Source organism: Salvelinus alpinus, chromosome 5 (genome assembly GCF_045679555.1).
Source record: "Salvelinus alpinus chromosome 5, SLU_Salpinus.1, whole genome shotgun sequence".
NCBI lineage: Eukaryota > Metazoa > Chordata > Actinopteri > Salmoniformes > Salmonidae > Salvelinus > Salvelinus alpinus.
In genome coordinates, this window is record NC_092090.1 from 1,609,764 (window position 1) to 1,624,502 (window position 14,739).

Here is a 14,739-nt window from a genome sequence, read left to right on the forward strand (position 1 = left end):
TTTATTCACAAGATCTGTATCTTTCATCTGGTGTCTTGGACTTGTGATTTAATGATATTTAGATGCTACTATCTACTTCTGAAGCTATGCTATCTATGCTAATCAGTGTGTGGGGGGTGGGGGGTGCTCCCGGATCCGGGTTTCTGAGGCAGTAAAAGTTAAAGACTGATTATAAAGCTGAACCTGTCTGACTTAACACTCTCCTGACTCAAACTTCTCTACTTTTTTTACACAATACAATATATTCTATATATTTTTACAATGTAAACTTTATTGGTTCTGGATAAAAATTCTAGGCAAATATTTCAGAAAAATATTGAACTCCACATTATGAAACACTAAATACTTGCATTCCCCACATATGAATTTAATCTCCAAACAGTCCACAAATAAATTTATGCTGAATTAACAGTGAACCATGTGAGGACGTCTCCCTTGTTCTCTGCGACCCACTTGATGTTGGCTTTGGTTCTCTCCAGGGCCTGGTCCACTGCTAGTGTGGCTGAACCAAAACCCTGCTCTGCATTCTCCTCAATGAACTGCTGCAACTATTGGACCAGAGAATGGACAGGTTATTAAGACAGTATTAATCTATAGGACCAGAGAATGGACAGGTTATTAAGACAGTATTAATATACAGGACCAGGGAATGGACAGGTAATTAAGACAGTATTAATCTATTTCTGAAGGGGAGGGGACATTTGGCCCATGTTTGCCTGAGAGTTTCTGTTTCCTAGATGATGACAGTATCCACCCTGATAAAGGTATGTTTTACTGAACCGTTGTTGAATAGATCCATTAAATGTTTGGAAGCATCTGGACCACCAGTGGGCTGGCGTTTTTCTATTCGTTAACCAGACCTGTTTCTCTCTCATTATACCTGTTCACACGTCAGGAGATAACACTCTTATTGTGTTAATTATAGCAGCGTGACATCACCAACCAGGAAGACACCTGGACGTCTGGGGTTGGATCACAGGCACACAGCGACACAGAACCTCTGAATGGGGTTGGATCACAGTCACACAGAGACACAGAAGCTCTGATTGGGGTTGGATCACAGGCACACAGAGACACAGAAGCTCTGAATGGGGTTGGATCACAGGCACACAGAGACACAGAAGCTCTGATTGGGGTTGGATCACAGGCACACAGAGACACAGAAGCTCTGAATGGGGTTGGATCACAGTCACACAGAGACACAGAACCTCTGATTGGGGTTGGATCACAGGCACACAGAGACACAGAACCTATGATTGGGGTTGGATCACAGTCACACAGAGACACAGAAGCTGTGAATGGGGTTGGATCACAGTCACACAGAGACACAGACGCTCTGATTGGGGTTGGATCACAGTCACACAGAGACACAGAAGCTGTGAATGGGGTTGGATCACAGTCACACAGAGACACAGACGCTCTGATTGGGGTTGGATCACAGTCACACAGAGACACAGAAGCTCTGATTGGGGTTGGATCACAGTCACACAGAGACACAGACGCTCTGATTGGGGTTGGATCACAGTCACACAGAGACACAGAAGCTCTGATTGGGGTTGGATCACAGTCACACAGAGACACAGAAGCTCTGATTGGGGTTGGATCACAGTCACACAGAGACACAGAAGCTGTGAATGGGGTTGGATCACAGTCACACAGAGACACAGAAGCTGTGAATGGGGTTGGATCACAGTCACACAGAGACACAGAATCTCTGAATGGGCTGTACCTGTTTCAGTTCAAACTCTGAGGAGAAGCGCCTGGTGATGCCTTCAATGAGCCGTGCGAAGGACAACGATCCCCCTCCGTAACTACAAGACGAGAAGACATAAATATGGTCCACATTCAACACATTGAAAAGTCATTGACAAAGTACCAAGCCAAAGACAGGCCTACAACATTACCCTATATGACCAGAGGTAGTGTACTATATAGGGATTAAGGTGCCACTACTTTGACCAGAGGTAGTGTACTATATAGGGTTTAGGGTACCACTACTTTTGACCAGAGGTAGTGTACTATATAGGGATTAGGGTGCCACTACTTTTGACCAGAGGTAGTGTACTATATAGGGATTAGGGTGCCACTACTTTTGACCAGAGGTAGTGTACTACATAGGGATTAGGGTGCCACTACTTTTGACCAGAGGTAGTGTACTACACAGGGATTAGGGTGCAATTTGGGACGTAAACATTATAATGAATAACTGCCAATACATTACAGTGTTCACATTAGACAGATGCATTATAAACATGCTGGATCCTACTCACTCATTAAATAAGTGGTCCCAGTTGGTTCTGACAAAGTCCCAAGCCAGAGACTGGCCCACAACATTACCAGCAATGTACACAATGGTGAATGTGGCATCCTGTTTACGAATCTTCTCTGGATCCAGGCAGTAGTTCAGATACCTGAAACCCAAACACACAGATCAGATCCATCCTGAATGATCCTTCACAACTACATTGATCAACGAATACTCTTTGATTCCTACACACTGCATCACTTTGACCAGAACCCATAGGGCTCATAGAGGGCTCATAGAGGGCACATAGAGGGCTCATAGAGGGCTCATAGAGGGCCCATAGAGGGCACATAGAGGGCTCATAGAGGGCTCATAGAGGGCCCATAGAGGGCACATAGAGGGCTCATAGAGGGCACATAGAGGGCTCATAGAGGGCCCATAGAGGGCACATAGAGGGCTCATAGAGGGCACATAGAGGGCTCATAGAGGGCTCATAGAAGGCTAATAGAGGGCACATAGAGGGCTCATAGAGGGCTACTAGATGGCCCATAGAGAGCACATAGAGGGCACATAGAGGGCTCATAGAGGGCACATAGAGGGCTCATAGAGGGCTCATAGAAGGCTCATAGAGGGCTCATAGAGGGCTCATAGAAGGCTCATAGAGGGCACATAGAGGGCACATAGAGGGCTCATAGAGGGCTCATAGAGGGCACATAGAGGACACATAAAGGGCCCACAGAGGGCCCATAGTGGGCTCATAGAGGGGTCAAAGAGGGGTCATAGAGGGCACATAGAGGGCCCATAGAGGGCTCATAGAGGGATCATAGAGGGCACATAGAGGACACATAAAGGGCCCACAGAGGGCCCATAGTGGGCTCATAGAGGGGTCAAAGAGGGGTCATAGAGGGCACATAGAGGGCCCATAGAGGTAGGGCTCATAGAGGGCTCATAGAGGGCCCATAGTGGGCTCGTAAACGGCCCATAGAGGGCTCATAGAGGGGTCATAGAGGGCACATAGAGGGCCCATAGTGGGCTCATAAAGGGCCCATAGAGGGGTCATAGAGGGCTCATAGTGGGCTCATAAAGGGCCCATAGAGGGGTCATAGAGGGGTCATAGAGGGCACATAGAGGGCCCATAGTGGGCTCATAAAGGACCCATAGAAGGGTCATAGAGGGCTCATAGAGGACTCATAGAGGGCACATATAGGGCTCATAGAGGGGTCATAGAGCAGTAGTGCACTGTAAATAAGAAATAGGGTTCCATTTCACCTGTTCAGTAACCAGGGAACCCTGGTGCAGGCCAGAAGTCATCCTCACCTGTTCAGTAACCAGAGACCCCTGGTGCAGGCCAGAAGTCATCCTCACCTGTTCAGTAACCAGAGACCCCTGGTGCAGCCCAGAGGTCATCCTCACCTGTTCAGTAACCAGAGACCCCTGGTGCAGGCCAGAAGTCATCCTCACCTGTTCAGTAACCAGAGACCCCTGGTGCAGCCCAGAGGTCATCCTCACCTGTTCAGTAACCAGAGACCCCTGGTGCAGGCCAGAAGTCATCCTCACCTGTTCAGTAACCAGAGACCCCTGGTGCAGGCCAGAGGTCCTCCTCACCTGTTCAGTAACCAGAGACCCCTGGTGCAGGCCAGAAGTCATCCTCACCTGTTCAGTAACCAGAGACCCCTGGTGCAGGCCAGAGGTCCTCCTCACCTGTTCAGTAACCAGAGACCCCTGGTGCAGGCCAGAAGTCCTCCTCACCTGTTCAGTAACCAGAGACCCCTGGTGCAGGCCAGAAGTCATCCTCACCTGTTCAGTAACCAGAGACCCCTGGTGCAGGCCAGAGGTCATCCTCACCTGTTCAGTAACCAGAGACCCCTGGTGCAGACCAGAAGTCATCCTCACCTGTTCAGTAACCATAGACCCCTGGTGCAGGCCAGAAGTCATCCTCACCTGTTCAGTAACCAGAGACCCCTGGTGCAGGCCAGAAGTCATCCTCACCTGTTCAGTAACCAGAGACCCCTGGTGCAGGCCAGAAGTCCTCCTCACCTGTTCAGTAACCAGAGACCCCTGGTGCAAGCCAGAAGTCATCCTCACCTGTTCAGTAACCAGAGACCCCTGGTGCAGACCAGAAGTCATCCTCACCTGTTCAGTAACCAGAGACCCCTGGTGCAGGCCAGAAGTCATCCTCACCTGTTCAGTAACCAGAGACCCCTGGTGCAGGCCAGAAGTCCTCCTCACCTGTTCAGTAACCAGAGACCCTTGGTGCAGGCCAGAGGTCCTCCTCACCTGTTCATTAACCAGAGACCCCTGGTGCAAGCCAGAGGTCCTCCTCACCTGTTCAGTAACCAGAGACCCCTGGTGCAGGCCAGAAGTCATCCTCACCTGTTCAGTAACCAGAGACCCCTGGTGCAGGCCAGAAGTCCTCCTCACCTGTTCAGTAACCAGAGACCCCTGGTGCAGGCCAGAGGTCCTCCTCACCTGTTCATTAACCAGAGACCCCTGGTGCAGGCCAGAAGTCATCCTCACCTGTTCAGTAACCAGGGAACCCTGGTGCAAGCCAGGGCATACATCAGCTTGTCAGCCTCAGAGGCAATGGAAGCCTCTTTGTACATCCTCCAGGCGAAGTCCCACTCCTCCACCCCTCCTGCTGCGATGGCCCTGCAGTACACTGTCTTCCTCAGGTTGGGGTGAATCCTGGACCAGACAATGTAAAAGAGATCATCGCATCAGGCCATCAAACACCAGAGTCAAGGTGAAAAGAACAGTCTTCAACACTAGGGTTGGGATCAATAACAGTCTTCAACACTAGGGTTGAGATCAATATCAGTCTTCAGCACTAGGGTTGGGATCAATAACAGTCTTCAACACTAGGGTTGGGATCAATAACAGTCTTCAGCACTAGGGTTGGGATCAATAACAGTCTTCAACACTAGGGTTGGGATCAATAACAGTCTTCAACACTAGGGTTGAGATCAATATCAGTCTTCAGCACTAGGGTTGGGATCAATAACAGTCTTCAACACTAGGGTTGGGATCAATAACAGTCTTCAGCACTAGGGTTGGGATCAATAACAGTCTTCAACACTAGGGTTGGGATCAATAACAGTCTTCAACACTAGGGTTGGGATCAATAACAGTCTTCAGCACTAGGGTTGGGATCAATAACAGTCTCCAACACTAGGGTTGGGATCAATAACAGTCTTCAACACTAGGGTTGGGATCAATAACAGTCTCCAACACTAGGGTTGGGATCAATAACAGTCTTCAACACTAGGGTTGGGATCAATAACAGTCTTCAACACTAGGGTTGAGATCAATATCAGTCTTCAACACTAGGGTTGGGATCAATAACAGTCTTCAACACTAGGGTTGGGATCAATAACAGTCTTCAACACTAGGGTTGAGATCAATATCAGTCTTCAACACTAGGGTTGGGATCAATAACAGTCTTCAGCACTAGGGTTGGGATCAATAACAGTCTTCAACACTAGGGTTGGGATCAATAACAGTCTTCAACACTAGGGTTGGGATCAATAACAGTCTTCAGCACTAGGGTTGGGATCAATAACAGTCTTCAACACTAGGGTTGGGATCAATAACAGTCTTCAACACTAGGGTTGGGATCAATAACAGTCTTCAACACTAGGGTTGAGATCAATATCAGTCTCCAACACTAGGGTTGGGATCAATAACAGTCTTCAACACTAGGGTTGGGATCAATATCAGTCTCCAACACTAGGGTTGGGATCAATATCAGTCTTCAACACTAGGGTTGGGATCAATAACAGTCTTCAACACTAGGGTTGGGATCAATAACAGTCTCCAACACTAGGGTTGGGATCAATAACAGTCTTCAGCACTAGGGTTGGGATCAATAACAGTCTTCAACACTAGGGTTGGGATCAATAACAGTCTCCAACACTAGGGTTGGGATCAATAACAGTCTCCAACACTAGGGTTGGGATCAATATCAGTCTTCAACACTAGGGTTGGGATCAATAACAGTCTTCAACACTAGGGTTGGGATCAATAACAGTCTCCAACACTAGGGTTGGGAACAATAACAGTCTTCAACACTAGGGTTGGGATCAATACCAGTCTCCAACACTAGGGTTGGGATCAATACCAGTCTTCAACACTCGGGTCGGGATCAATAACAGTCTTCAACACTAGGGTTGAGATCAATAACAGTCTTCAACACTAGGGTTGGGATCAATAACAGTCTTCAACACTAGGGTTGGGATCAATAACAGTCTTCAACACTAGGGTTGGGATCAATAACAGTCTCCAACACTAGGGTTGAGATCAATAACAGTCTCCAACACTAGGGTTGAGATCAATAACAGTCTTCAACACTAGGGTTGAGATCAATAACAGTCTTCAACACTAGGGTTGGGATCAATAACAGTCTTCAACACTAGGGTTGGGATCAATAACAGTCTTCAACACTAGGGTTGAGATCAATAACAGTCTCCAACACTAGGGTTGAGATCAATACCAGTCTTCAACACTAGGGTTGGGATCAATAACAGTCTCCAACACTAGGGTTGGGATCAATACCAGTCTTCAACACTAGGGTTGAGATCAATAACAGTCTTCAACACTAGGGTTGAGATCAATAACAGTCTTCAACACTAGGGTTGAGATCAATAACAGTCTCCAACACTAGGGTTGAGATCAATACCAGTCTTCAACACTAGGGTTGAGATCAATAACAGTCTTCAACACTAGGGTTGAGATCAATAACAGTCTTCAACACTAGGGTTGGGATCAATAACAGTCTTCAACACTAGGGTTGGGATCAATAACAGTCTTCAACACTAGGGTTGGGATCAATAACAGTCTTCAACACTAGGGTTGGGATCAATAACAGTCTCCAACACTAGGGTTGGGATCAATAACAGTCTCCAACACTAGGGTTGGGATCAATAACAGTCTTCAACACTAGGGTTGGGATCAATAACAGTCTCCAACACTAGGGTTGAGATCAGTAACAGTCTCCAACACTAGGGTTGAGGAGGAGGAGGAGAGGAGAGGTGAAGAGAGGTCAGGAGAGAAGAGGAGAGGAGAGGAGAGGAGAGGAGAGGAGAGGAGAGGAGAGGAGAGGAGAGGAGAGGAGAGGAGGAGAGGGATCTCTGTCCTCACCTGTTGTTCTCAGGCGTATTCATCCAGTCTTTGAACCAGCCTGTAGTCAGCTCCTCACAGCCTGCTACTCCTGTACTGCAGGCTATAGAGATGGCATTCACCTGGTTGTACCTGGAGACGGGAGAGGAAATTACAAACGAAAAAGAAGAGACTCTTAACAGTATACTGACCTCACAACGTCCAACGTATTGAGGAGATTCACGATATCTGGATAAGATCTGCCATGTTGAGCTGGCTGAGTGTTTAGTCTTCTATCGTGACATTTTCTCTCTGTATCCATCAACATGTTGAAAAGTAGACGTTCTTACTGGTCAGTGTGTTTCTCAGGAATCTTGGTCCAGTCAGCAGTGATAGTCTTGAAGTGGTTGAAAAGAGGCGTGACCTGTTTTTTGAGGTAAGCCTGAAAGATAAGAACAGAACTCGCTGTTTATTGAGGTAAGCCTGAAAGATAAGAACAGAACTCGCTGTTTATTGAGGTAAACCTGAAAGATAAGAACAGAACTCACTGTTTATTGAGGTACGCCTGAAAGATAAGAACAGAACTCGCTGTTTATTGAGGTAAACCTGAAAGATAAGAACAGAACTCGCTGTTTATTGAGGTACGCCTGAAAGATAAGAACAGAACTCGCTGTTTATTGAGGTAAGCCTGAAAGATAAGAACAGAACTCGCTGTTTATTGAGGTAAGCCTGAAAGATAAGAACAGAACTCGCTGTTTATTGAGGTAAGCCTGAAAGATAAGAACAGAACTCGCTGTTTATTGAGGTAAGCCTGAAAGATAAGAACAGAACTCGCTGTTTATTGAGGTAAGCCTGAAAGATAAGAACAGAACTCGCTGTTTATTGAGGTAAGCCTGAAAGATAAGAACAGAACTCGCTGTTTATTGAGGTAAGCCTGAAAGATAAGAACATAACTTGCTGTTTATTGAGGTAAGCCTGAAAGATAAGAACAGAACTCGCTGTTTATTGAGGTAAGCCTGAAAGATAAGAACAGAACTCGCTGTTTATTGAGGTAAGCCTGAAAGATAAGAACAGAACTCGCTGTTTATTGAGGTAAGCCTGAAAGATAAGAACATAACGTGCTGTTTATTGAGGTAAGCCTGAAAGATAAGAACAGAACTCGCTGTTTATTGAGGTAAGCCTGAAAGATAAGAACATAACTTGCTGTTTATTGAGGTAAGCCTGAAAGATAAGAACATAACTTGCTGTTTATTGAGGTAAGCCTGAAAGATAAGAACAGAACTCGCTGTTTATTTAGGTAAGCCTGAAAGATAAGAACAGAACTCGCTGTTTATTGAGGTAAGCCTGAAAGATAAGAACAGAACTCGCTGTTTATTGAGTTAAGCCTGAAAGATAAGAACAGAACTCGCTGTTTATTGAGGTAAGCCTGAAAGATAAGAACAGAACTCGCTGTTTATTGAGGTAAGCCTGAAAGATAAGAACAGAACCTGCTGTTTATTGAGGTAAGCCTGAAAGATAAGAACAGAACTCGCTGTTTATTGAGGTAAACCTGAAAGATAAGAACAGAACTCGCTGTTTATTGAGGTAAGCCTGAAAGATAAGAACAGAACTCGCTGTTTATTGAGGTAAGCCTGAAAGATAAGAACAGAACTCGCTGTTTATTGAGGTAAGCCTGAAAGATAAGAACAGAACTCGCTGTTTATTGAGGTAAACCTGAAAGATAAGAACAGAACTCGCTGTTTATTGAGGTAAGCCTGAAAGATAAGAACAGAACTCGCTGTTTATTGAGGTACGCCTGAAAGATAAGAACAGAACCTGCTGTTTATTTAGGTAAGCCTGAAAGATAAGAACAGAACTCGCTGTTTATTGAGGTAAACCTGAAAGATAAGAACAGAACCTGCTGTTTATTTAGGTAAGCCTGAAAGATAAGAACAGAACTCACTGTTTATTGAGGTAAACCTGAAAGATAAGAACAGAACCTGCTGTTTATTTAGGTAAGCCTGAAAGATAAGAACAGAACTCGCTGTTTATTGAGGTACGCCTGAAAGATAAGAACAGAACTCGCTGTTTATTGAGGTAAGCCTGAAAGATAAGAACAGAACTCGCTGTTTATTGAGGTAAGCCTGAAAGATAAGAACAGAACTCGCTGTTTATTGAGGTAAGCCTGAAAGATAAGAACATAACTTGCTGTTTATTGAGGTAAGCCTGAAAGATAAGAATATAACTTGCTGTTTATTGAGGTAAACCTGAAAGATAAGAACAGAACTCGCTGTTTATTGAGGTAAGCCTGAAAGATAAGAACAGAACTCGCTGTTTATTGAGGTAAACCTGAAAGATAAGAACAGAACTCGCTGTTTATTGAGGTAAACCTGAAAGATAAGAGCAGAACTCGCTGGTTATTGAGGTAAGCCTGAAAGATAAGAACAGAACTCGCTGTTTATTGAGGTAAACCTGAAAGATAAGAACAGAACTCGCTGTTTATTGAGGTAAGCCTGAAAGATAAGAACAAAACTCGCTGTTTATTGAGGTAAGCATGAAAGATAATAACAGAACTCGCTGCATCACAACATATCAGAGATATTGGATAACATTATCATTTGCATTCCTCAGTGTCAATCAAAATGGAACACAGTTGATCTTAATGGCAGATTTTGCATTTAAACAATATTCAGTAGTCTAGTGTTATACTATTCCATATAGTGGCCAAAAGGAATAGGGTGCCAAATAGTGCTCTGGTCAAAGTACTACATAAGGAATAGGGTGCCAAATAGTGCTCTGGTCAAAGTACTACATAAGGAATAGGGTGCCAAATAGTGATCTTGTCAAAGTACTACATAAGGAATAGGGTGCCAAATAGTGATCTGGTCAAAGTACTACATAAGGAATAGGGTGCCAAATAGTGATCTGGTCAAAGTACTACATAAGGAATAGGGTGCCACATAGTGATCTGGTCAAAGTACTACATAAGGAATAGGGTGCCACATAGTGATCTGGTCAAAGTACTACATAAGAAACAGGGTGCCATATAGTGATCTGGTCAAAGTACTACATAAGGAATAGGGTGCCACATAGTGATCTGGTCAAAGTACTACATAAGGAATAGGGTGCCAAATAGTGATCTGGTCAAAGTACTACATAAGGAATAGGGTGCCATATAGTGATCTGGTCAAAGTACTACATAAGGAATAGGGTGCCACATAGTGATCTGGTCAAAGTACTACATAAGGAATAGGGTGCCATATATTACTCTGGTCAAAGTTCTACATAAGGAATAGGGTGCCATATATTACTCTGGTCAAAGTACTACATAAGGAATAGGGTGCCACATAGTGATCTGGTCAAAGTACTACATAAGGAATAGGGTGCCATATAGTGCTCTGGTCAAAGTACTACATAAGGAATAGGGTGCCACATAGTGATCTGGTCAAAGTACTACATAAGGAATAGGGTGCCACATAGTGATCTGGTCAAAGTACTACATAAGGAATAGGGTGCCATATAGTGCTCTGGTCAAAGTACTACATAAGGAATAGGGTGCCACATAGTGATCTGGTCAAAGTACTACATAAGGAATAGGGTGCCATATAGTGATCTGGTCAAAGTACTACATAAGGAATAGGGTGCCAAATAGTGATCTGGTCAAAGTACTACATAAGGAATAGGGTGCCAAATAGTGATCTGGTCAAAGTACTACATAAGGAATAGGGTGCCACATAGTGATCTGGTCAAAGTACTACATAAGGAATAGGGTGCCATATAGTGATCTGGTCAAAGTACTACAGAAGAAACAGGGTGCCATATAGTGATCTGGTCAAAGTACTACATACTGCATATAGGACCCCTCTATAACACTGACCTGCATGGGTCCGTAGACGGCGCTGCGGTCGAACATGAGGAAGAAGTAGCCCAGGTTGCTGTAAGCCGTTTGCCAGGGCATGTACTCCCTCTCCCTCTGAAGGAACAGGGTGGTTCTCAGAGCCAGTATAGTGCTGACTGTCCTCGCCCTGACGTGGACCAACACAGCCAGACATCACAAACACCTTTATTCATCAAGTACATTTACATCAACCAGGAATCTGCTGAAATGGTGCTGACAGCAACAGACAGAATATAGACAGAGGACTTTACAAATAGTTTACATGTAGACAGAATATAGACAGAGGACTTTACAAATAGTTTACATGTAGACAGAATATAGACAGAGGACTGCACAAATAGTCTACATACAGACAGAATATAGACAGAGGAATTTATAGATAGTCTACATACAGACAGAATATAGAGAGAAGAATTTATAGATAGTCTACATACAGACAGAATATAGACAGAGGAATTAATAGATAGTCTACATACAGACAGAATACAGAGAGAAGACTGTGCTGTGTGGAAGAGGACTCACCTGGCCAGGTTAAAAGCATCATCCACAATCTGGGCTCTGTTGATCACTGGAATAGCCTGAATATAAACAGAGGGACATTGAAATATGTATGGTTTCCATATTCGGACAGTCAGCAGGATTTGTGCTGGTCTTCCTGAGACATATTCATTTAGCAGGTTAGAAAGCATCATTATCATATGGACTGTTACCTCATGGTCTGTGCTGAGCTGGGTGAGGAGGCATTATCATATGGACTGTTACCTCATGGTCTGTGCTGAGCTGGGTGAGGAGGCATTATCATATGGACTGTTACCTCATGGTCTGTGCTGAGCTGGGTGAGGAGGCATTATCATATGGACTGATACCTCATGGTCTGTGCTGAGCTGGGTGAGGAGGAGTTATCATATGGACTGATACCTCATGGTCTGTGCTGAGCTGGGTGAGGAGGCATTATCATATGGACTGTTACCTCATGGTCTGTGCTGAGCTGGGTGAGGAGGCATTATCATATGGACTGTTACCTCATGGTCTGTGCTGAGCTGGGTGAGGAGTTATCATATGGACTGATACCTCATGGTCTGTGCTGAGCTGGGTGAGGAGGCATTATCATATGGACTGTTACCTCATGGTCTGTGCTGAGCTGGGTGAGGAGGCATTATCATATGGACTGTTACCTCATGGTCTGTGCTGAGCTGGGTGAGGAGTTATCATATGGACTGATACCTCATGGTCTGTGCTGAGCTGGGTGAGGAGGCATTATCATATGGACTGATACCTCATGGTCTGTGCTGAGCTGGGTGAGGAGGCATTATCATATGGACTGATACCTCATGGTCTGTGCTGAGCTGGGTGAGGAGGCATTATCATAAGGACTGTTACCTCATGGTCTGTGCTGAGCTGGGTGAGGAGGCATTATCATATGGACTGATACCTCATGGTCTGTGCTGAGCTGGGTGAGGAGGCATTATCATATGGACTGTTACCTCATGGTCTGTGCTGAGCTGGGTGAGGCGGCATTATCATATGGACTGTTACCTCATGGTCTGTGCTGAGCTGGGTGAGGAGGCATTATCATATGGACTGTTACCTCATGGTCTGTGCTGAGCTGGGTGAGGAGGCATTATCATATGGACTGATACCTCATGGTCTGTGCTGAGCTGGGTGAGGAGGCATTATCATATGGACTGTTACCTCATGGTCTGTGCTGAGCTGGGTGAGGCGGCATTATCATATGGACTGTTACCTCATGGTCTGTGCTGAGCTGGGTGAGGAGGCATTATCATATGGACTGTTACCTCATGGTCTGTGCTGAGCTGGGTGAGGAGGCATTATCATATGGACTGATACCTCATGGTCTGTGCTGAGCTGGGTGAGGAGGCATTATCATATGGACTGTTACCTCATGGTCTGTGCTGAGCTGGGTGAGGAGGCATTATCATATGGACTGATACCTCATGGTCTGTGCTGAGCTGGGTGAGGCGTTATCATATGGACTGTTACCTCATGGTCTGTGCTGAGCTGGGTGAGGAGACATTATCATATGGACTGTTACCTCATGGTCTGTGCTGAGCTGGGTGAGGAGGCGTTATCATATGGACTATTACCTCATGGTCTGTGCTGAGCTGGGTGAGGAGTTATCATATGGACTGTTACCTCATGGTCTGTGCTGAGCTGGGTGAGGAGGCGTTATCATATGGACTGATACCTCATGGTCTGTGCTGAGCTGGGTGAGGAGGCATTATCATATGGACTGATACCTCATGGTCTGTACTGAGCTGGGTGAGGAGGCATTATCATATGGACTGTTACCTCATGGTCTGTGCTGAGCTGGGTGAGGAGACATTATCATATGGACTGTTACCTCATGGTCTGTGCTGAGCTGGGTGAGGAGGCGTTATCATATGGACTATTACCTCATGGTCTGTGCTGAGCTGGGTGAGGAGTTATCATATGGACTGTTACCTCATGGTCTGTGCTGAGCTGGGTGAGGAGGCATTATCATATGGACTATTACCTCATGGTCTGTACTGAGCTGGGTGAAGAGGCATTATCATATGGACTATTACCTCATGGTCTGTACTGAGCTGGGTGAGGAGGCATTATCATATGGACTGTTACCTCATGGTCTGTGTTGAGCTGGGTGAGGAGGAGTTATCATATGGACTGTTACCTCATGGTCTGTGCTGAGCTGGGTGAGGAGTTATCATATGGACTGTTACCTCATGGTCTGTGCTGAGCTGGGTGAGGAGGAGTTATCATATGGACTGTTACCTCATGGTCTGTGCTGAGCTGGGTGAGGAGGCATTATCATATGGACTGTTACCTCATGGTCTGTGCTAAGCTGGGTGAGGAGGAGTTATCATATGGACTGATACCTCATGGTCTGTGTTGAGCTGGGTGAGGAGTTATCATATGGACTGTTACCTCATGGTCTGTGCTGAGCTGGGTGAGGCATTATCATATGGACTGTTACCTCATGGTCTGTGCTGAGCTGGGTGAGGAGGCGTTATCATATGGACTGTTACCTCATGGTCTGTGCTGAGCTGGGTGAGGCATTATCATATGGACTGTTACCTCATGGTCTGTGCTGAGCTGGGTGAGGAGGCGTTATCATATGGACTGTTACCTCATGGTCTGTGCTGAGCTGGGTGAGGAGTTATCATATGGACTGATACCTCATGGTCTGTGCTGAGCTGGGTGAGGAGGCATTATCATATGGACTGTTACCTCATGGTCTGTGCTGAGCTGGGTGAGGAGGAGTTATCATATGGACTGTTACCTCATGGTCTGTGCTGAGCTGGGTGAGGAGGCATTATCATATGGACTGTTACCTCATGGTCTGTGCTGAGCTGGGTGAGGAGGAGTTATCATATGGACTGTTACCTCATGGTCTGTGCTGAGCTGGGTGAGGAGGAGTTATCATATGGACTGTTACCTCATGGTCTGTGCTGAGCTGGGTGAGGAGGAGTTATCATATGGACTGTTACCTCATGGTCTGTGCTGAGCTGGGTGAGGAGGCATT

At 45.6% G+C, this 14,739-nt stretch overlaps 1 protein-coding gene across 1 annotated transcript in view; it reads right to left on the reverse strand.

Annotated features, from left to right (window-relative positions):
• Positions 1–284: 284 nt before the first annotated feature.
• LOC139575136 (aminopeptidase N-like) overlaps positions 285–14,739 on the reverse strand; it is a 14,770-nt gene continuing 315 nt past the window's right edge. Inside the window, exons 2-9 of the mRNA XM_071400139.1 lie at positions 11,739–11,794; positions 11,196–11,343; positions 7,690–7,781; positions 7,382–7,492; positions 4,763–4,930; positions 2,271–2,411; positions 1,730–1,811; positions 285–548 (exon numbers count right to left, since the gene is read on the reverse strand). Coding sequence (XP_071256240.1) covers positions 396–548; positions 1,730–1,811; positions 2,271–2,411; positions 4,763–4,930; positions 7,382–7,492; positions 7,690–7,781; positions 11,196–11,343; positions 11,739–11,794 — 951 coding nt within the window. The 3' untranslated portion in view covers positions 285–395. The remainder of the gene's footprint in view (positions 549–1,729; positions 1,812–2,270; positions 2,412–4,762; positions 4,931–7,381; positions 7,493–7,689; positions 7,782–11,195; positions 11,344–11,738; positions 11,795–14,739) is intronic.